Source organism: Narcine bancroftii, chromosome 12 (assembly GCF_036971445.1).
Source record: "Narcine bancroftii isolate sNarBan1 chromosome 12, sNarBan1.hap1, whole genome shotgun sequence".
Lineage (NCBI taxonomy): Eukaryota > Metazoa > Chordata > Chondrichthyes > Torpediniformes > Narcinidae > Narcine > Narcine bancroftii.
The window spans coordinates 12588797-12613107 of record NC_091480.1 but is presented as its reverse complement, the minus strand read 5'-3'; the positions used below and the strand labels follow the sequence as shown (position 1 = coordinate 12613107).

At 44.2% G+C, this 24311-nt stretch overlaps 1 protein-coding gene across 16 annotated transcripts in view; it reads left to right on the top strand.

Annotated features, from left to right (window-relative positions):
- Positions 1-24311, top strand: part of LOC138746879 (neuronal-specific septin-3-like) — a 294741-nt gene that overhangs the window by 155465 nt on the left and 114965 nt on the right. The window contains exon 1 of one of the 16 annotated variants that reach the window (XM_069905475.1): positions 6653-6680. The exons of the other annotated variants lie outside the window; for them this stretch is intronic. Coding sequence (XP_069761576.1) covers positions 6668-6680 — 13 coding nt within the window. The 5' untranslated portion in view covers positions 6653-6667. Of the gene's footprint in view, positions 1-6652; positions 6681-24311 lie in introns of those variants that run through there. 16 annotated transcript variants of the gene reach the window in all.

Here is a 24311-nt window from a genome sequence, read left to right as displayed (position 1 = left end):
TGAATATGTATCAAGTGACATTTGTACATATTGCTTTGGCAGTGTATTGTTAGAACATGGAAGTCAGGTATTAATTATTGTTGGTTATTGTGGCACGAATTGGAGCACCTCACCAGCCCTACTAATGCAAAAGTATTAAACCCAAGCACCAAAGTTTTAACATTATTCTAAATAACTGGGAGTAATCAACAATATGCATTTGTAGAGGCACTTTGATGTTTAGAAACAAATCCCAAGATCCAAAGAAGATCAATCAGGAGGCAATGTTCCTCAGAGAAAGAACTTGTGTTTCTTTCATGGCTTTTGCATCCCTTTCACAATACCTCAAAGCTCTTTCCAACCCATTTGATGTTCTTTCGTGTTACAGCCTTGGAATAACTTTTGCAGTGTCATTACCATATGACAGTGTGAGAGTTGAATTTTGTGGACCAATTTTTAGGGTAAAATTTAAAGGGTTGATTATTACGTGCATAATACATTTGACTGCGCTAAGTACCTGTGTCGATCGGGAGCTCGGATGGGCCCGGGACGGATTCCAAGTCCGCGTTCGGGGCATCGGGAGCTTGGTGGGGCCTGGGCGAGAGATGGTGGTCAGGGCATCGGGAGCTCGGATGGGTCGGTGGCCGGTGCCTGGTGAAAAACAGCTTGGTTGGGTGGGCAGCCGGGGCCAAAAATAGGGGTGTCGACTTTAGTACGGTAATGACTATTACACGCGTATATACAGTAAACGGCACTGCCCAACTGTAATGTGGAAACTGGAATTCTGTTTCCTATGCCAGTTATGGTACACGGTGTGAGGTTTCTTTAAGCTTTATTGGTAGACTTCCGATCTAGGGGATGGATTAGATCAGCCATTCTCAACAGGGTCCATACGTGTCCCACCCCTCACCCAGGGTCACAGCACATTTAAAGGGGGGAGGGAACCATGGACTGAAATCATAAAATATTTTTTATTTACTTAGTTGGAGAGAAATGCAGAAGAAATTATCTGAACTTGACTGCTTCACAGGGACGGGGACCCATAAACTTTGAGCAGAGGTGGGTGTGGGGGTGGGGGGGGAGGTGGTCATAGCCAAAAATATGTTGAGAATGGCTGGATTAGATTGAGTCTGTGAACAGTGACAGGCGTTTGGAATCAGCCTGATCATTGGGCGAGTAGCCTGCCATTTGACCATTTGCCTCCGTGTTGTTGCATTTGACCCAAGTGATCCGTTCATTGTCCTTCCCCACCCCTGGAAGAAGTCGTCAAGCTCAGCAGTCTTGGTGCATGTCAGGAGGTAATAAAACCATTGAAAACCATCCTGATGACAGGTTATTTCATTGATGTTGATCTGTGGAGTATCTGTCAGGCATCAGATTGTCCACAGTTTGAGCTATTTCCCTATAAGACAATGGACAACGTGCTTTGATCTCGTATCAGGACAACCGAGCTTCTGGCAGTGATTACGTCAAATGGAATTTGATTAATTGGGAGGTGTAAACATTTAGCTGCAATATCTCTATCGAGTCACTTGTGCACGTCCGGGGAAAGAGCTCCAGCCTATCTTTTAAACGAGTTTTGTGATTGGATGCTAGCAAGCCCAGCATTTATTACTCTTCCCTAATTGCCTTTGAGTGACTTGCTGGGCCATATCAGAGGGTAATTAAGAGGCAGTAACATTGCAGGGGGCCTGAAGTCATTCAGCAGGCTGAAGGGTAAGACTGGCTAGTTTTATTCCCTGGACAATGGCTGTGGGATAAACAATTCTCTGGTCTCACGGCCTCTCAGGCTGGTGACAGTATTTCATTCCAGGTTTTCTCAATGAACTGCATTAAAAACTTTCCAGAAAAAGGAAAGTTCTGTGTGGTTTCATTATCCGCAAAGATAAAGGATTGAAAATAAATGAAGGAGAACCTTTTCCTCACTTGCTCCAAAAGTGTTCAAAGTGCATGGTCAAGGGCACAGGGGGCGTGGGGGTGGGAGGAGATGATGTCAACAGTAATGTAGATGTTTGATTTGGTGAAGGTTTCCTTCTCCATTCTCCTTGCCACTCCTACAGGATCGAACAGTGGTCTGTGTGGCTGCAGGAGTGCTGGAGGCGAATCCACGGACACTCAAATGTCTCTGAAGGGACGCTCTTTTGCTTCTCTTTCTCTTCCTGTAAGCCTGTCTTCACCACTTCAGATGGCTGCTCATTCAACACTCCCATCACTCTCTGTGTGAAGTTTCCCCCTCATGTTCCCCTTGAACTTTTCCCCTTTCACCCTTAACCCATGTCCTCTGGTTTGTATCTCACCTACCCTGAGTGGAAAAAGCATACCTATATTTGTCTAGACCGCCCCCCCCCCTCATCATTTTAAATACCTCTATCAAATCTCCCCTCATTTTTCTACACTCCAGGGAATAAAGTCCCAATCTGTTTAACCTTTGCCTGCAACTCAATTCCTGAAGTCCGGGCAACATCCTAGTAAATAGTCTCTGTACTCTTTCAATCTTATCTTTCCTGTAGTTGGGTGACGAAAACTGTACCAAAGATGGGAACTTTCTGCTACAGAAATAATTTCAAATAATCTGAACTTTAGTCCAAGGGGGCTAAAGTGTGCCACGCAACAATAAAATGGTCTTTGATGAACTCGTTCAAGATTTCCAATCAAAACCTAATTTAATCTACATTATTGTTGAAATTGTGCTGATTTTCACAGGCATTCATGGAGGTCACTTGAAATGGCTGCACAATACTGGGACTTCATGTGGGATGAATCACTGGCTGATTTTTAAATTGCTGGCAGTGATCCATACCATGGCTTTCACACAACAGGCTCTGCTCATTGCTGTTGCAGTAGAATCATCTGTTTAAAATTTTAACACGTTTAACTCTGTCCACTGCCAGGGCTAACGACTCTCAGCTTGGAATTTTTGCCTTCTCAGTTGGAAGTACATTTCCGCTATGACTTCAATGAAGAACATCAGTGTCACCTCAGAGCTTGATTTGATGAGCAAATCTTCAATTACATATCTGCTTGGAACTTTGAGCCTTTTTTAAGAGCTTGCTTTGCAGATTTGCTACTGGTTTCTGACACAAGTCATAATGAGAAAGCCCGAATGTAAAGGTGGAGGTTCTCCGTCCTTGCGTCGGGGGCTTACCTTCTTGAATGTGCCGTGGCCGGCTCCAAGACGCTGGCCGTGATGCCTCTTGGAGAAGCGTAATCAGTGGAGCTCAGAGCTCCGCCGCCTCACTTGAATGTAATGCCGCTGGTTGAAGGCGGGCTGATGACGTTGTCAGCCTGAGACACAGGAGCGGGGCAGTCATGGCCTTCCTGAGGGTGCGCTGGAACTTTGTCTGGATACTAAGACCGGCTGAAAAACATCACAAGCGTCCGTCTTACCTGCTCCGGGGCTACCACGATCCACTATAGGGCTCTTTCTGCGTCGGCGCATATGAATGACGTCAACTCGGCAGTGGCTCTGGAGGGCACTACGAGGCGCCACTCGACATGAATGTGACGTTGGAAATGGGTCGATGGCCACACTGAAATAGGCCGTTGTATCCCACTTGAAATAATTACATCGAATTCACAGAACAAATTTGAATTTCTCTTTTGAAGAGAATGTGTATTTACCAATTGTAGGAATTAAGTTGTAATCACCCAACACGAACTTTCTGACTCCTAAAACCAAGAAAACCAAGATTTTATTTGAGAGTTTTGGTCAATTTTTATAAATACTATCTAGATGTTTTCTCTCTTTATTGTTTTCTATTGGGCAGCTGTGGGAGGGGTTACTTTTTAAATCACTATGCATTAATTTTATCTTATTTTCAAATAAGAAATTTAAGTTTTTTAATGCATATGTTAAATTAAATGTAAAAATGTTACAAATATTAAAAAAAAAATGTGACGTTGGAGCAACCTTTTAGGATGGCTCCATGAAAGGTAAATTCATGTTTTCCCTCTGCACTTACAGCCGGCCTCCAGGTCGAGGCCTGTGGCATGAAAGGGCCAATAGTCTCCCAATAAGAATAGGACAATTTTGGATGTGAAAAGATGCTTTTTAAGTGTAGGGACTGATACTGTTGAAATGTACAGACAGCAGGAGCCAATGTACGCACAGTTAAATCCCAGAAACAGCAAAATATTACCAGGTAGGAAGTTTGAGTGATATTGGTTCAGAAACAAAAAAAAGTAACACATTATCCTCAGGTTAAAAAAAAACCTAAATGCCCTCCTCCTTCCAAAAACAAAGGCTTGCTCTCCACCACCATCAACTCAACCCTTACCCATATCTCCTCCATTTCTCATTCATCTGCCTTGGCCCCTGCTGGCCGCAGATGCTACAAATACAGGATTCCCCCTGTCCTGATCCACCACATCCAACACATTATTTTCAGATTTTAAAAAAATGGAATTCTCTCAGAAACAAATATAGCCATTTTGGAATAATTAGGTTTTTGATTTAAAAAAAAAATCTCATCTTACTTTGAATTGCATTTGTAAAGCTCTGTGTCATCTGGATACAGAGGTACAGCAATGGGATGTGAATTATAAATGGTCATTGAGTAAAATGTCAGATACCAAGTTTAGGTGTACAATGGAACCATAGACCAGTACAGCACAGAAAACAGTCTACTCAGCCCTTCTAGTCTGTGCCAAAACATTATTCCTCTTGTCCCTTTGACTTGCGCCCAGCTCCTAACACTCCAGACCTCTCCCATCTATGTTCCTATCCAATTTATTCTTAAGACTTAAGATTGAGCCTGGATTTACCATGTCAGCTGGCAACTCATTCCCCACTCCCACCACTCTCTGAGTGAAGAAGTTCCCCCTAATGCTCTCCCTAAACCTTTCCCCTTTCACCCTGAAGCCATGTCCTCTTGTATTTATCTCTCCTCATCGAAGTGGAAAAAGCCGACTCAGATTTACTCTGTCTATACCCCTCATAATTTTGTAAACCTGTTTCAAATCTCCCCAACTTCATTTACGTTCCAAGGAATATAGCCCTAACCTGTTTAATCTTTGTCTGTAACTCAACTCCTGAAGATCCGGCAACATCCTGAAAACCACTCTTTTAATCGTCCCTAATTGACTCATTATGTGGACGGTTTCATAACCCCAAAGGAAATGGTCCAATGACAATTTTTCTCAAGCAAAATATTTCAGTAAAAATTGGGTCTAGAGGAGTGATTCTCAACCTTCTCTTCCCACTCACATAGCAATCCCTTACTAATCACAGAGCACCGTTGGCATAGGGAATACTTAAAGTGGTATGTGAGTGGAAAGAAAAAGGTTGAGAGGCACTGGTTTTTATCGTTGAGTAGGTTTATATAGGTCGGCAGAACATTGTGGGCCAAACAGCCTGCTCTGTGCTGTAATGTTCTCTTAACACTGTCCTGTTTTCTTTATGGTTATTAGAGTACCAGGGCCACATTTCGAATTATTTCAAGTTTTGCAGACCAGAAACATCCAGGATCCTTGGCGGAATTAACAATCCCTTTCATTATTTCTGATGTTTCAACCTGTATGTTCCCTCATTTTGAGGGATGAAAGGCAAACTGTGCCAAATACTCGACCACTTTGTCACAGTACTGAACCACTGCTTTGTGCATTAGTTCCAAAAGGCAATTACAGATGGGCACACTGAGATCCTTGGGGCTAACTTGTTGTGCACTGCTGGGGTGAGGGTGATGGTTCTGACAAGGGGTCATCCCACCAGCTCCAGTTGTGTCTTTGGGGTTTTCTTTGACAAAACACTCAAACCTTTTTATGTGAGTTTTCACCCATTTGCTTCCCGTGCAGACCTGTTGTTGCTGCAGCATTGAAAAAGTTAAGTTTCTGCTGAGTTTCCCAGTAGTATTTTCTGGGCAAATTCTCTGCACAGTGTCCTGTCATTGGACTGGCTCTATCCCACAACTGCCTTGCTCACACATTTGTGTGGCGAGAGCCACGTTTTATGCAGTTTGGCAAAGCTTATTCCTCTCCGGAGGGTTAACGCTGGCTTGGAGCCATTTAGATTCAAGCCTCTCTCCTGATATTTGAACACAAATATTTATTGGTGAAAGAGATGCTGTCATTTGACAGAAACATTACAGATCAACAAAGTCTGTCTCTCCCCTCGGTGAAAATAAAAAGAGTCCCATCACTTTTTCAGAAAGAAACAGGTTTGAGGGGGATGACGAGAAGTTTTCTCCCCAGGTTCCTGTCAACCATTTATCCCCCAAAATTTAAAGAACAACAGGATGAGCTCACTGTTTAATTCATTGGTGTTAGTGATACCATACTGAGTTCAAAGTGTTTCCCACTGCATTTTAAAAGTTACGACTGGATGAAGCATGCTAAGATAGAATGTGAAGATTTCTTGAATCTTTAAAGTTGGATTTGGAAGAATTAAACCATAATATGCTAGTATTTTTGTGCAACTCGAAGTGCACATGGTTCATTTTCCCTCTGCAGGGCTCGCCTTGGACGTATTTGATTCTCATGTGTGACCATCGGGACGGGCTCAAAGCAATCACCAGATTCCAAATTTATTCCGATTTATTACATGACATCACATGTACCCTGAGATTCTTTTTCCTGCGGGCGAGACAGAATTCCCACTTACTGGGAGTTCAAGAAAACCTGTATTCAATAGCATATAAACATAAAGAAATGTAAACAAACTGACTGTGCAATTCAGAGAGAAGGAAAAAAAATGAATTGCAAAAGTAAGTATCCTTAAACGGGTCCCTAATTGAGTTTGGCACTGAGGAATCTGAAGGCGGAGGGGGAGGGTAGCAGCTGTTCCTGAACCTGCTGCTATGTCTTGTGGCTCCCTCGTCTTCCGTAAGATCTGTATCTATTGGAACGTAACAGCACTACAGACTGAACTTTTTTTTTGTTTTGCCTTCCCTTTTTAATCTCACCCTGCCTTCTGCCCTGGTCCTAATCAACCTTAACTAACAGATATTTTATCTTAAAACAGCAGCCAGAAGTTGTCCGCTCTCCAACAGGAGAGTTAGCCTCCTGGCCTCCACCCTGTCAAGACTTGCAAGTTGGTTGGCCCGAGTAGTTGCCCCTGGGCAGGTGGGTGGTGAACACAATGGACTGAAATGACCTCTGCTAATATAATGAAGTACGAGATAATGCAAACTGCTCCAATATTTTGGTATCCTGTGGTACTTTGACATACGGTTGTTGTTGGTGTAGCTTGCATGACTGCGTGGCAGCTGCAAGAATTTCAGTGCACCTGTGTATTGTACTTGTGTATACGATTCTAGGCTCACGTACATGCACAGGCTAGAAATGATTGGCTTCTTCCCAATTCCCTCAGACCAAACAGTTGCTTCTTGCCTCTCTATTACTCAGGAAGGAACATGGGCCGGCAGGCAGGAGGGGGATGAAATGGGTCCCCAGGAAAAAACACAAAAATGCTGGAGGAACTCAGCAGATCTCACAGAGTCCATTGGAGGCAAAGATCTATAACCAACGTGTCTGGCCTGCCTTGAAGAAAAGCTTAAGCTCGAAATGTTGGTTATATTATCGTTACCCTCTATGGACGCCGCGAAACCTGCTGATCTCCCCCAGGTACTCAATTTGGCTCTGTCAAGAACCCCATGTACCAGATGTAGAAAGGTTGTCTCCCATGGTGGGAGAATCTCGGACATCAGGGCACAACTTCAGGAACGAAGGGTGTTCGCTTGGAGCAGAGATGCGTTGGAATTTCTTCAGCCAGAGGGTGGTGAATCTGTGGAATTTGTTGCCACAGGTGACCAGGTCTTTGGGTCTATTAAAACAGAGATTGATAGGCTCTTGATTAGCCAGTGTATCAAAGGATAAGGGGAGAAGGCCAGGCCGTGGGACTGAGTGGGGAAAATGGATCCACTCATGATTAGATGGGCTGAATAGCCTAATTCTGCTCCTACGTCTTGTGGTCTACTAGTTCTTCCCCTTCCCACGCTAGCCTATGTTCCTCCCTCTTTCATCCCCTGCCTCGCTCCCACGTTTTTATTTGGGCTTCTGCCCTTGCTATTTCCCGAAGAAGCGTTTGCTTCCAAAACATCAACTGTCTATTGCCTTCCATGGATGCTGCCTGACCGGCTGAGTTCCTCCAGCATTTTGTGTGTGGCTCGAATTTGATCTTCTGGCCTCCGCAGCTTTTTGAAGAATGTGATAGTTTCAGGATTTTTTTGGGGGTGAAGATCTGCATCCTGATCTGTGCAAGAGAAGAGTCATGGCTTTGTCCCATGGGTGACTGGTTCCCAGCTAAAATTTGGCTCCAGTGTAATGCGGAGAGCTTTGATGGTTTGAGATCAACTGGCAGGTTCTGCTCGTAGTTATAGTGAAGCTGCTGCCAGCTGAATTTTATGCCTCCATAATTATTTATGGGCTTTTATATAAAAGAATACAGATTCTTCAACCTCAAGCAACTAACTACGACATAAAACAGACGTACAATTGCACTGGACAATAAAGAATTTGCTTCCTGAACACTTTTGGGAGTATTTTATGGATTTTGGGCTGCTGATCACGAAAATCGCCTTAAAAGTTTCCCATCATGTACTTTTTTTTTAGATATAACTTATTTTTGTGATTTCCTGTCCTATTTTAAGTCCACTTCAAGCAGACAAAACCATGAAGTGCAAATGTAATTGAAAATTCATTTTCTGCATTCGCACTTGGACTTCTTCCCTGCTGATCTTGGTGCAGCCAGCGACGAACACGGTGATGTTGCGACCGTGGAAAAGTGGTATCAGGGCAGCTGGAATCCATCAACGCTGGCCGACTATTATTGGACACTGACACAAGAGGCATCAGATGCTGAGTATTAAGTGCAGTATGCTGTATGACCTGATGTTTCTTCAGCATTTTGTTTTTAATCTCCTTGTAGCTAATACTTTCTAATCCAGACTATATCCTTTGGAACTTCTTCTATATCTTCTCCAAAGCTTCCACATATTTCCTGCAATGTGATGACCAGAACTACCCACAATGCACCAAACGTGGCCTAACCTGCTAAATTTTATACTCGAAGCCCTGACTGATGAAGGCAAGTATTCCTCAGGCTACCTTACCACCCTGTAGGCTGATGTTGATGCTTTCAGGAAGCTAATTATGTACATCAAGCTTCTAAGGGCTCTGCCATTTATGGTCTACCTTCCTCATATATTTGAACTTCCAAAATGCAACGACTCACACTTGTCCAGCTTAAAGTCCATATGCCATTTCATCACCTTTATCTCCAACAAATGCTTTAACGGCCGCTCTCACTTCCACAATGATGTGCTGTGTGCAGATTGGCTAATCAGTCCATCTAATTTTTCCTCCAGTTAATTGATGTGTCTATCACAACTGTATAAAAATTGAGGACTTAATATTAACAGAGAATTTTAAAAAAATAAATGATTTGCAATAGTCGACCATAGTGAACAAATTACATTGTAGTAATGCTGTAAATCAGCGATTGATGGACCGGGAAAAGCTCAGGAATATTATGCTCATCAAGGAAGTAATATTGGCTGAATCTTCATGAACTTCTTAAAGGAAATGGCTGGTGAGATAGTCAATGCATTGGTTCAAATTTTATTAATTTTGGGGCTAATTAGATTGGAAAGTATGAAGTGTGACTTCCTCCTTCAAAGATGACAAATAGCAGGAAATTATCGACCAGTTAACTTAATATCATTGGGAAAACATTAGAAGTTATTATTAAAGATGTTATTGCAAGAAACCTGGGAAAATTCGGTGTAATTAATCAACGTCAACATGGTTGGATAAAAGACGAATTATATTTGCCCAATTATTGATATTTTTGAAGTCATGCACTATGGACAAACGACAACCAGTGGATGTTTTCCAGAAAACATTCAACAGACGCCTCATCAAAAAGTTATCACGGAGAGCACGTTCTCTGGAGTCTGCAATCCTTCATGACCACTGGCGAGCACAGGGGCCACCGTCTTTGGCACAGACCTTGCAGCTGCAGGATTTTAAAGTAAAACACCGCTGGCTCCTTTAACAGGCCGTTTAAATCCTTGCGGAGCTGCAGGCATTAGGACCGGGCAGTCGAACTCTTCTCCGCTCTCCCGGGCCTGTCCCAGCTGCAGTTACGACAGCCACTCCGGGCCTGTCCCAGCTGCAGTTACGACAGCCACTATTTTTTTCCTGATAAGCAAGATATGGTGTAAGCTTACCCTGTGGAGACCAGAATGTCAATTGGTGGTTACAGTCAGATCAGCCGTGATCTTATGAAATGGTGGAGAAGGCAGAAAGGGCTGAGTGGAATTAAAGAGCAAAATCTGCAGATGCTGGGGTCCAGGCAAAGCACGAAAGTGGTGGAGAAACTCAGCTGACCCAGTTTCTGCAGCTTTTCTGTGCATGGCCTATCTCTGGCCCTGATTCTTAGATAATGTGTGATCCATGACCAGGTTCGAGGCCAAAGCCACACGTTTAACAAATCAACATTGAATCCGTTTTTAAACTTTAATACTTTAAAACTCATGAGGTCGACTCCTGTAAATTTGATTGGACTGATTACTCCAGTGAAATTATCTCAGAAGGGGAGAGAAGGATAAAACTAACAAGGTCGGGTGGAACGTTAGGGTTTTAATGCATTGAATATCTTCACTGCTTCTTCTATTCACAGATCTGTATCATGCTTGACGCAGATTCTGGTGTTAGTCCCAATGATGTTCATTGTCCAGCTCGTAGTAAATATTACTTCTGCGGAATGAATCCTGTGCAGATTCAAGGCCTTGCTGAATCTTCAGAGAATAGGTCTTCTCAGTGCCATCTTTATCCCATCTGAAAGAAGAATTCAGTCCTCTTACTTTCAGGATATTTACAGAGCATAGGCCCTTCGGCCCATCGAGTTCACTCTGACCATCACTAATCCTACACTAATCCCATTTTATTCTCTTCACATTCCTCTCAACTGCGCCCAAATTCTATGATTCGCCTGCACACGGAGAGACTGGATGCAGGCTGGGAGATCGCTTCACTGAGCACCTTTGCTCTGTCCGCATCAGTGACAGGGACCTCCCATTGGCCAACCATTTCAATTCTGTGCCCTCCCCCACCCCACCCCGCGCTGACGTGTCTGTCCGTGGCCTTGTGGACTGTCAAACCAAGACGACTCAAAAATTGGAAGAGCAACATTTAACGTTCCATCTGGGCACTCTTCAACCAGATGGCATTAACGTTGATTTCTCCAGTTTCTGCTAGCCTAATCCTCATTCTCCCTCTCTTCCCCATCCCTCTTTCTTGTCTCCTTCAGCTCTCCTCCCCTTGCCATTCAGAGAGCCATCCCCACTCCCCTTATTTGCTGGTGTGCCCTCCCCATTAGTCACCTATTACCTCCTGGAACTGTGCCTGCCTACCATTTTATTCGGGCATATGTCTACATCTTGCTCATACCTCGATGAAGGGTTCAAGCTTGAAATGTGGTTGTGTATCTTTTATCTTTGCTGTAAAAAGTACACTGTTTGACCTGCTGAGTTTTTCCAGCACTGTCTTTTCACCATGGGTAACTTAGCACGGCCAATGTAACCTATGGAACCATATCTCTGGGACGGAGGAGCTTTCGGAGGAAACACCAGCAGTCTCAGGGAGAACTTGCAAACTCTGCACTGACAGCACCCGAGGGCAGGATTGATCCTGGGTTGCTGGCGCTGTGAGACAGTGGGCCTGCCATCTATACCATCGTGCTGCCCTCGACAGAGACTGATTGTAGTTCAATCACAGGCCAATGTTGTGGGCGTACATGAGATTTCACTGGCAGTATAAACCTATAACTATGCACCTTTATTGTTCCTCAAAGTACCAGTGACTTAAGCTCACAGATTGCCCATCTTGCAATGAAACACTATCTCTTGTTATTCTTTCAGCGAGGGGGGTGGGGGGTAAATGGATCAATAAAAGGAAGCAGAAGAAATTAAAACGTGTGCTGGGATAATAAACTGGAAAGGCAATCTGCCTGAATTGACTGGCATTGATTGACGCTGCGTTTTTAAAAAGAACCTGAAAATCTGATCAAATGACTGCTTTGCAACGTGACTTCGTCCAGTGCTTTTTACATCAGCAGAACTGCGGATGAAAAATCTTCCAGCCAAACTGTGGCCAGCTGCCTTTGCAAGATTCTGCTCTGGGGAGAAGGAACTAAAAGCTATGTGAACTTAAAGGTTCTCTGCCTCCTCATCTGCCAGATGCCTGAGTCAAGGGTTGAATGGGACTCGCAGGCTAGGCTGTTTCAAATGAGCGCATTCAAACAATGAAGGCAAGAAGGACGTGTGTGGGGGGAAAAAAAAGGAATGGAGAGATCTCAGTGGGCAATCACAGCCTGTGGTGGCCTTTATTACTATTCTAGTCATGCGTATATGTGCGCTTGTGTGTCTGAGTGTGTTGCAGGCAGTAATCCGGGGAGGCTCTGCAAAGTGCAAGGCAGGAAACAATTCTCACGCTCATCCTTACCCTGTGCTGGAATAATTGTTTGTGACTTCCATCGGCTGCAGACATGACCACAGCTCAGCCTCACCAAAAAATCTGATTAACAAGCGCTCGGTCGATTGAGAGGGGAGGGGAGGGGGAAGGGAGAAGCAAATCTCTTGAATGAGGAAGGTAAGTCCAGTGAAGACCTCTCTGATCCTGACCGCCCCCCCCCCCCCCCACCCCAGACTGACCCAAGTCCTTTCTTTTCATTGTGGTTTTGTGGTAGTGTAGTATTTCACCTTGTGCAAAAAAAAAAGACCAAGCATGGTTGAAAAGCTGCTTCATTTCTGTGTAATTTAATAATCAAGCTCACACAAAGCATTTGGCGTATTGTTTGAGTATTAGTGTTGAGCTAATGTACACGGTGTGTTGTAATTTGAACCAGTGCGATGGGTTAATACTGTTGAGCAGTTGGCACTGAAAGAAACAGGGCCTCGGCCGTGACTGAATCGCATTGTGTGCCTCGCCTCTGCTTGTGTACGTTTCAATCCTCTTTCCAAATTGTGGGAAAGATGTTGCATCTGTACAAGATCTGTGCCAGTGTGCTGGCAGACTGTGTGAAAGAGCATTTGTGCTGCAAGCGGTGCTGACCCCAGAGAGCTCCAGTTCGGGAACAGATGGTTTTGGAGAGGTGTTTGAGGCTGTTCCGGGAACAAAAGCTTACAGAAGGTGCTTGCTTTTGATTCTCGGTGATTTCTTTGTATTTTCTCTCGGTCGTGAAGCCTTTGGCCGTGTTTTTGTGAAAAAAATAGATGAATTGCCACTTTTGTCGTGGATATACTGTTTCAGTATTCGTAATCCTTTTGTGCCTGGTTCCTTGTGTTGAACTTCAAACTGCATTTATTAGTCTACCAAGCTCTGCGTTTGTATGGTAGCCCAAATCTGCCCCACCCTTACCTCACCAGCTGATGAAACCCTGTGCCTACTGCAGTCTTGCCTGTTCCCAGATCCTCTTGGATCTTCCTCAACCTGCTCCCTACTCCGCTGCATTCCATCTCGCACTGGCTCTCACTCAGCCAATAAACCTCTGCTTGCTGATCTACATTGGTTCCCCTGAAACGTGAAAGTCTGCAGACGCTCTGACTGTGTTAAAACCCACAGAAATGCTGGAAGAACTCAGCCGGTCTCGCAGCGTCCATAGGAGATAAAGATATCTTTACCTCCCAATGGACACTGCGAGACCGGCTGAGTTCCTCCATCATCTCAGTTGAACAATGGCTGGACCTTATCGTTCTTGCGCTTGTTTTCATAGTCTTCCACAGCCTCTCCTTCCCGATCAGCCATCGAAACTTTCCAGCTGTTTGCCCGTTGATCCTGACACTTAGATCATTGCTCATGTTAACCACTCCACCACTGGCAGTGGTAGGTTCGATTGCCAGGACAAGTTCTAGATTCTCTTTCTAAACTCCTCATCATCTGTCTCTTCCCTTTTCAGCTACTCCTGAAAACCTGTGGCTCTGACCAAGGTTTTGGACATCCACCGTAAAGCTCCTGGTTTGGCTCCTTTGAATAAACGCTTCTCGAAAGGGTACTGGCACGTTGAACGTAGAGTGAGAGGTGAAAGTGCTGCCCACGAAGGCACAGCTCGCACATGATTAGATGGTCGCAATACACAAAAGTGCTGGAGAGGCAGCACAGTTAGTGTAGTGATTAGCACCAGCTGCCCGGTGATCGAATCTGACGCTATCTGTAGGGTCTTTGGGCATTCTCCCTGGGTCTTCGTGGGTTTTCTCTGGTGGCTCCGGTTTTCTCCCACTCTTTTTCACATCCCTGGGCTGAAGATCAATTGGGTGTAATTGGGCGACACCGGCTTACGGGCCAAAGTAGCTTGTGACTGTGCTGTATGTCTAAAAAAGCTCAGCAGGTCACGCAACATCCACAGGAAGTAAACTAATGCTTCTGGCCTAATGAAGATTGCTGAAGTAGGACCCTGGTACCTTTTCCTATGGATGCTACATGACCTGCTGAGTTTCTCCAGCTCGTTTGTGTATCGCACTCGACCCCAGCAGATTTTCTCTGGATAGATCAGTGGTTCTCCACCTTTTTCTTTCCACTCACATACCACTTTAAGTAATCCCTATGCCATAGGTGCTCTGTGATTAGTAAGGGATTGCTTAAGGTGGTATGTGAGTGGGAAGAAAAAATTTGAAAACCACTGTTTTAATTGTCCCTAATTGACTCGTTATGTGCACGGTTTCAGAACTCCAAAGGAAATGGGCCAATGACAATTTTCCTCAAGTCAAATATTTCAAGGACAATTGGGTCTAGAGCAATGATTCTCAACCTTCCTTTCCCACTCATATACCACCTTAAGCAATCCCTTACTAATCACAGAGGGATTACTTAAAGTGGTATGTGAGTGGAAAGAAAAAGGTGGAGAACTACCGGGATAGATGGTTACAGTTCAGGCATGGTTTACATTTTAATCATTGCCATTTGAAAAGGACTTTGACATTGTTCTTTCTCACTAAACCTTTCATTGGAGTTTACTTTTACAATTAATGTAGCAAAGTGAATATTTTCATTAGGAGTTATTGTTACAACAGCCCAGTGGTATATCAGATCACTTCGGAGGCTATTGAAGTCTGGAGCAGATAGGGGCAGTTGTACATCTGAACTGCTGAACTGTATGGTATTCCTGATTTCCTGGCTCCGCCCAATCCTGTGACTGTACCTGCGGCCCCTCCCTTTTTTGACCTTGTATAAAGCCTCCATCATCCTGACCCTTCCCCAGAAAGCCCGGGTACCGACGCACGATGAGGTCCTTGTCCATTGGGAATAAAAGCCTGTAGATCAGTGACTCAGTCTCAGCCTCTCGTGTTATTTACTGTGCATCAACTTCATTGTTGTATTTTTAACATACTAACGTGCTAGGCCATCGTCCCAAGCCATTCCTCACATCCGTTGTCCCCTTTGAGTGAATGGCACCACCAAACCTCAGCTGCTGAGTTTAATTGAACTAGGTCTTGAAACTTTTATTTCCTCAAGCTCTCTAACCCTTCTCAGCATCTACTAACCATTGCCTATGGTATCTTTCACAGCCTGTCAACAAAGGAATGCGGTAGTGCAAGCTTGTGTTTTGCAAATTTCCACAAAAAAACAGATGTGGGATGGAAACATTTTGGACAGTTCTATGACTTCCTTCAAAATGGTAACACGGCGCCTTCTACACTCGCCCAAGAGCCTGGTTTAACATCCCATCAACAAGCCAGAACATCCAACAGGACCGGACTCAATTTTTTCTGCTCATGCTGGTGGGGTAGTTCAGAATGACTGTTCTGTCGCAGAGCTGAGGGTGCTCCCCACTGAGTCACAGTTGAAGGCAGATTCTCAAAGCAAATGTTTGGCTCCCCTCTATCAACTGAGTCCATGATAGCGTCTGTTTTGCTAGTCTCTGGTGCCATTATTACGGGCAGGGTCAGTGATGGAAAATTGAGGTTACGGTATCTGTTCCCTTTTCTGAGCAGCCTCGTATCTAATCCCTGGAGTATTGTCCACTGCGTGCAGAATGTGGCAGGTGAACGCAGTCACTTCTATTGTGCCAGTGGCATTGCAGGCTTCTTGTTGGAATGCCCATTACTATGCAACAGAGATAGCCAGAAGTAAGAGCAGGAAGACTGGCTTTCTGTGCTGTGATTGGAAGACTGCACAATCCAGAAATGAAGGTGCATTGTAAATTATTCTTGTCAGGAGGAAGTGAAACGCGAAAGTCTGCAGGTGCCACGATTGTAGTAAACACATAGCAATGCCGGAGGTAGAGATATAGACGCACATTTCATGACGGTGCCCTTCTTAAGGGTATTTGTTGGTTTGTGCTCCTCTCCCGCTCTTTCTTTCCTTCTCCCGAGCCTTTTAATTCAGGCACCTGTCTGTTTTTTTTTAAAAACTCCTACCTTGAAGGCATGTATCTTGACCTCTGAAGGATGCTGCAAATTCCTCCAACATCTCTGTGTTTTGACTTGATGTGGGGACTGTGGTTTTACCGTTGTTTTGCCTTGTCTCCATGATCCAACACTTGTGAATATTTTTTAAAAAATACATAAAGCAGAAGGCACAGCTTCTAAAGCAGCTTTTTTTTGTGTGTGTGTGTGTGTGTGTGTGTGTGTGGAGTTGCTTAGCAACCCTGACTTTTGAGTCAACAGCCGACCCATTCATAAGACGTTGGGATTTAAGATGATGGCTTACAATGAGCTGAGGCTGAAACCTGACCTTGCCTTGTGAGGAACAATTAGGATATCTGCAGCATTTACCATGCACCAAAATATTTTGCAGGTAACAATGAGCTTTAGAGGATTAGACATTATGTAGGAACATGATTATGGCTCGTTTGTTAAGGTGCTGCCACAGGACCTCCTGTTCTACATGCAGGGTTGATGGCAGGCTGGTTGCTTACGTTCCCTCCGAAAGTTAGCCAAGATGGACAGATAACTAGTGTAAAAGTAGACCCCTTATTTTTGGCCAAAAAAATCTGGAGTTTTCCATGCATCTTGATTAAAAGTCGGCCTGACTCTCTTGGCCCGGCCACCCGCCGATCGGAGCTCACAATGCCTCCGACCACGCAGATACTTACCGCGGTCCCCCGACTTCCCCCGCGATAGGACACGTGTCTTGATGCGCGAATTGTTCTTTGTTTGTTGAGGGATCATTTGGACTTCTGCTACTGATGTGGTATTTTGGATTATAGTGTGTGAATTTCAGCCCCTCAAAAGTAGTATCCATGTAATAGTCGACATCATAAATTTAACATTTAAAAGTAGTCGAGAAAATTCGACTTCTACATCAGTATATATGGTATTACCTTCGTAGCAGAGCTAGACCTACCTAACAACATAGTTTGAATTCTCATAACGCAGCAGTTAATTTGCACCTAGCCGTCGGATAATGAGGAGGTAATATGTTCACAGTGATGTTGATTTCAGGAACAAATGTTGAACAGGAATTCTTTTCTTAAAACATTGTCGTTGGGCGGAAATGTAACATCTCAACACTTCAGCCTCCGTTCCTGGAGTGGGTCTTGAACCTGCAAGAACTTCGAAGAAAGGGTTTAGTGCCCCCCTCCCCCACCCCCTCCAGCCACAGGGCTCGCACCCTTCCTAGTGCACAAAATGGGAGCAACTCCATTCAACCCGAGAAGAGAAAGTTGAAGGTCAGCAGAGATTCAAGGCAACGATAACAATACAATATTTACTTGAGGTCAAATGGAATTCCAACATGGCCAATGTAATGTGAGTGCGGTGTTTACTGCCCCTGGGTCAGGCTTTGAATGGATGATTAAATACAATTGGTGTGTCTCTTTGTGTTTGAATGAGTCCAATAAAGTACTCCTTCTTCAGCCAACTTCAAGAACAACAATGAGTGGACGCAGTCAGGAGCGGGTCTCGTCGAAGGCCGGACTTGACTTGGTTGATGCAATAAGCTGTGGAAGTGATCAGAGCAGAAGAAAAAGGAGCAGGATTAGGCCTGTCGAGCCTGCTCAATGGTTGATCTGATGATGACCTCATCTCCACCTACCTGCCTTTTCCCCACATCCTTTAATTTCCCCTAATACCACATATAAAAATCTATCCAACCTTGTCTTAAATATATTTACTGAGATAGCCTCTACTGCTTCAATGAGCAGCAAATTCCATAGATTCACTGGTAAAAGCAATTCCTTATCTCAGTCCTACATCGCCTACCCCGAATCCTATGGCCTTCATTTTTTCCCCCATCAATAGAAACAACTTGCCTACCTCTTTCTTATCTATGCCTTTCATAATTTTATACCTTTCAATAAGATCCTCTCGCTTTCTTTTAAATTCCAGCGAGTACAGTCCCAGAAGCCTCAATCTCTCCTCGTAGGCCAAAACCTTCATCTCTGGAAACAACCTGTTGAACCTCCAAAGCCAGCGCATCCTTAAGTAAGGAGACCAGAACTGCACGCAGTACTCGAGATGCGGCCTCACCAGTACTTTGTACAGTTGCAGCACGACCTCCCTGCTCCTAAATTCAATCCCTTGTGATGGAAATGTATGGATATTGAAATGAAGGGTGGGAATGAACTTTGAATGGTTTTCCTGTTGTAAATAATTTGCTGTGAGTGAAGTCTATTTTTTTTTTGGTTTTTAAAAAAAAATTAATGTTAATAAACTCAAAGCGAAAAAAGAAACGAGCTGTGGAAGCGAAAGCTGGCGCGTTCAGCAGTAGCACGAGATGGACGTGCTGAGAAGAGAGTTCTGATTCCTGGGTGCTGATGGCACCTCGTGAAGTTCTTCTCAGTTTCTCTGTGGTCAGCTGGAGTGAGTAGCTTTAACTTCAGGTGTTGTCTTTGAATGGGGGGGTTCTGCTACTTTGCTGCCTTTTGCCACTGACCTCCAGTGACAAGATGCATCACATCATTGTAAAAGGGAGCCAAGTTCACCGTGGAATTGTTGAAAACTGAGACTAAAGGGAGAAGAGGCCAAATGCATCCCTTGCTGAGCTTGCCAAATACAATAAACCCACCCCCGCCGCCCCCAGAAGTATCCAGCACCTGTGAGGATTGGGAGATGCCGGACTAGTGAATTTTCCAGTTGCTTGAGATTGCGTGATTGGCGAACTTACCACCTGGGGGCACCAATTTTAAACTTTCGTATTTTTTACCTATTTATTTTGCACAGGTTTTTTTTTGTTGGTTCCTTGAGGCTGCCGATTGCTTGAGTTCTGGATAAAGGGAATTTCCCAATCCCTTACAGTTCCAGGAGGTCAAATGAGTTCAGTATGTGGTGTCAGACAATCATGAAATTTCCCATTTTATCCCAAGGTGCTAAAGGAAGTGAAGGAGAAGTTTGGATAGGATCTGGACAATCTTCCTAAACATAGTTCAGTTCAGGGATGACATCAGAGGACTGGAGAGCTGCAGATGTCATACTCTTGTTCAGAGAAAGGTGTAAGTAAAGTAAAACCCCTGTTATCTGAAATTCAAACAACTGGCAAAAAAAAATTGTGGAAAACAAAGAGGTAAGAAAAAATGTAAGATTAAAATTGGCGCACCACGTCTGACGTTAGTTCACCAATCCACGCAACATGCAATCTCAAGCAACCGTCAAATTCATTTATCCGGCATCTACTAATCCCCAATGGTGCCGGATACCAGGGATTTTTAAACTCTACTTTGTAATTTCAGAGCCTGTTAAAAGTGGGGATACTTCAGCAAACAATAACCAGGGAATCGACCTAGCAGTCATTGGGCCAGTGTGGTTTGATTGGGAAAATCATGGAGTGGTGCTTCATTAGCTGCTCATCGTGCTTGGACCCAGGAAGGAATGGGTAGAAGATTGGTGGGAACCAGGAACAGCGAATTGTTTCTCCGATTGGAGAGAAGGGTGCCATGGGGGCCTCTGTACAAAAGACCACGACATTCTTGATGTGTATTAACAATCTGGAGTGGGATATGCTTTTTTTTAGGGTTACAGGAGGTGCAAGTGTAGAGGATGGTTAAAAGGAACTTCAATATGTTACAGAAAATCTGATGGTTGATTAACAGGTGAAACTGAATTATGAGAAAACTGAACCATTACATTTTGGTCGGGAAAAAAACTGAAAAGGGAAGAATAGTGGACATGATTCTCAGAGCTAAAGGAATGAAAGTACCTGGGAATATATGTGTGTGTTTCGTTGGAAGTACAGGGAAGAGGTTTTAGAAAAATAACATGCAGGATCCTAGGTTTTATTTGTAGACGATGCCAGCCAATCAATCTTGATGAACCTGTTTCAAACGCTCGTGCGACTTTCACTGGAGCCTTGGGCCAAGTTATGAATGCCAAATTTTTCAGGAAGCAGGAGAATCCAGAACTAGGGGGCCACTGTTTTAAACAAACCCAAAAAGTCATCCTTTTAAGATTGAGATGATCCAACTTGTGTTCTTGATTCTTACTTGTGTTATTTCAGCCACGGTGTCAACCTTGTTGTTCTTGCTGTTGGGCTTTTGGATCTCAATCCTTAAGGGAACAGTGGAGGCCAAGAATTAAGACGGGCACGTGAAGAGGGCAGGGAATGGAGGGACATGGACCATGCGTGGATGAATGTGTGTTTCAAACGATGAGCTACTGGAGGAATTCAGCAGATCAGACATTGTTCTCGGGTGCGCGGTTTAAATTGGCGTCACGGTCGACGCAGGGCCAAAAGGGCCTGTTGCAGCGCTGTACTGTTCTCTGTTCAAAGACTTGAATATTTCCAAGGCAATGATGCATAAATGTCCGACGCGAAGAAGAGTAAACGGTTGCCATGGATACACGTGTATGCGGTTACAATTAGATTATCGGTCATGTAAGAGCAGGTCACAATCTTAATAAATAGTGGAGTTGGCTCGAGGAAATGCTTCAAAAATGTATCTTTATATGGCTACTTTTCAAAAGAACTGGCTTTGCATTAAAGCAGCATTTCCCATAGGATCTTTTCCTTTTGCAAGACCTCTATGCTGGAACATTGTGGCAACATAGAGAGCAGTTGTGCTTTAGAAATTAAAGTAGTTTGAAGTGTAAAAGGAATGGATAGGGCAGATAGCCAGCACCCTTTTGTCAGGGTGGCAATGGCCAATGCCAGAGGACATCCATTTTGGTTCGTGGAGGGAAGTTTAGGGAGACATCAGAGGTAAGTCTTATTATTACACAGAGTGGTGGGTGTATTTCCAAAGGTGGTGGTAGAGGCTGTTACAATAGGGATACATGAGTGTAAGAAAAAAATGGAGGGGTATGAGTTGTGAGAGAGGAAAGGGCTGATTAATGTGGAGTAGATTTTTATAGGTCGTTGCATCATGAGCCAAAGGCCCCCCTGGATGTTGTAATATTATTGATTGGTGGAACAGGCTCGATGGTACTGTTCTTGCTCCTAATTCATATTTAAAGATGTCAAGGCTTTGGAGAGGGTGCAGTGGACACACCCACATTATTTACTGGAAGTTATTTGAATTGACGGACGGTTCTCATCGGAACACAGGAATTGCAGGGAGCTCTCATGGAGGTGTAATTTATCATTTCGATCACTATGGATGGGAACAAAATAGCTCGAGAGAAGGTGTTCCCTTCGCTGGGGAGGGGTGGGGGTCACAATCAATGGAGCAAGAATGAAAGGGGTTTTGGAAAATATTCTACAAGTGAACGGTTAGGGTTGCGAATTGCATTTTCAGGAATATAGGAGGCAGGTCCATTTGGAGTATTCAGAACAAGGCTGGGGTCTGTATTAAAGGAAAGAACTTGCATGGCTATTGAGAAATGATGAAGCAGTGTGAAGAACTGGATTGCATTTGCACGGAGCTGGTATGGAATCAATGGGATGAATGGCCTTTTTCAGTGCTGTGCATTGACTTGTCAGCCAATGGCTGCATGTTGACCAAACCTTGCTGCGTACAGGCCTGGGTTGCCTCACTTGCTCGGGAGTTGTCAATGGGCTGAACATTGACTCAGATCTGTCAGTCTGCAGTGGGGCCGACCACAATTTCAATGTGATTGATTGTATCTGCGGTTCCTTTCCCAGTGCTGAACCTAGCAAGTGCTGCACGCCATCTTTTGGACGAGATGTTGATTGAGCCAACATGTGGTGGGTGCAGAGGTTTTAATGTCATCTTGAAGAAAGGCTAGAGAGTGCACCACCAACAACCTCGCACTCGGGGTCACCCAAACTAAGGAGCTGATTGTTGACTTCAGGAAGGTGTATGATTCAGTGATCATTGGGGGATCGGAGGTGAAGTGGGTGAGCAAATTTAAGTTCTTGGGAGTCACTGTCTCGAAGAATCTTTCCTGGACCAATGTGGGCATTGTCAAAAAGTACAGCGGCGCCTCTACTTCCTCAGAAGTTTGCGGAGGTTTGGTGTGGCACCGGAAACCCTGGCAAATTTTGGCAGATGTGTGGTGGAAAGTGTGCTGACCGGCTGCCTCACAGCCTGGTACGAGGACATCAATATCCCTGAGTGAAATTCTCTGACAAAGGTAGTGGACACAGCCCAGGACATCACAGGGCAAAATCCTCCCAACCATCGAGAACCTCTTCAGGGAAAGCTGCTGTCGGAGAGCCACAGCAATCATCAAGGATCCACACCATCAACCTGTTTTCACTGCCACCATCAGGAAAAAGGTATAGGTGCCACGACTCACACCACCAGGTTCAGGAACAGCTGCTGCCTCTCCACCGTCAGACTCCTCAACGACAAATTCAACCAGAGACTTGTTTAAGGACTCTTACTTTTGCACTTTATTAATTTTCTTTTTGTTCTCTCTGTATTGCCCAGCCAGTTTGTTTACATTCATTATCTGTTAACAGGTCTTTATTTGTTTCTATGTTCACGTGGTACATAATTTATTTTTTGCTCCACCGATTAGTGGTAATTCTGCCGTGCCTGCAGGTAGAAGGAATCTCATTTGTATGTGATGTCATGTATGTATTCTGACAATAAATCTGAAATTACAGAAGATAATATGTTCGAGGCGGAGACTGTAGGTGATTCCAAAAGGAATCCTGTCCTTGTTGCGTGTGGGGGGAGAGGCACACGCAAAGAGGTAGGCAGAATCACAGGAAGTAGAGGAGATGCTGGTAAGGGCAGTTGAGGGGAAGTTAACGTTATTTTAAAGAAGGAGGACATCTTGGATGATCCTGATGTGATGGAGGCAGAGGAACTCAAGGAAAGGAATAGCTTCCTTACAGTGGACGGGGTGTGAAGATGTGTAGTCGAGGTAACTGTTGGAGTTGGAGGGTTTGTAGAAAGACGTCCTGACCGGTTTCTGCTCGTGACATCAGAATTCTTCTTGTACTCAGTGATCTTTGCACAACTTTTTTTTTGGTGGGAATGAGGAAGGTATCTTCAAATACGTTGAACAAACTGATAATTGATGTATATTCTCTAACCTCCAGAGAGAATTTGGTAGAAAGTCTCGACTGGTGCCCCAGTGCGGTGCGTACCCTCAGAGTTTCCATCATTTGGTGTTACTTTCTCAAAAGCCCCCACCTGCCCACCCACGTGAATGAGAAAGAATCCATAACAACGTTAAAGAAGAGTGCACAAGCCACAGCTAATATTTATGCCTCAAATGTCATAAAGCACGTTACATGGTTATTATTCCTTTGCTATGTGTAAATTGACCATGCTTTCGAGTGATCAGACTTCAAAAGTACTCCATAGGTTGTAAAGTACTTTGGGACAACCCAAGGTTGTGAAAGAAGCTGAATTATTGCAAGACTTTTCTCTTTCTTGTTTTGTTTATATTAATCCAAGCTTTACCATTAGAAACAGCTGCAGAGGGGATTGTGTTACACATTCTCCACTGGGGCCCTGTGGATTAGAGCGATGAATGGATTCACATTTGGAAGCGGGAAAATGACAGCCATTCCAGACCTTGTTTGTGCAGACTCTAAAATGATGCACCTAATCGAGACTTTAAATATGTCGGCACAAGCTTGCCTGAAGTGTGAATGGGATTTTATGGACGTGCACTTCAAAGTAGTCTCAAGGATTTCTGCCATTTCCTGGATAGTAAAACCTCTGTCATTCGGAATTCACACAACAAATAGCCTCAAGCAACCGGCAAAAAAAAAGTGCGGAAAATAAATTGGTAAAAGATACGGAAATTTAAAATGGGTGCACCTTGCCATTAGTTTGCCAATCACGCAACACGCTATCTCAAGCAACCGGAAAATAAACTTATCTGGCATCTACCAATCCCCATAGGCGCCCGATGAAGGGTTTTTTTTTAAACGTATCTGTGCTGATGTAAACTTTTCTGAGAATCAACTATTTGCCTCAATGCCAGTTACTCAGGATGTGTGACTGCTTTCGTCGGGTGTCCAGGCAATGTCATAGGGCAAAAGCAGCAGAATTACTCTTCACTGTCTCCCCTATCCCATCCACTTGAGTTTAAAAGAAC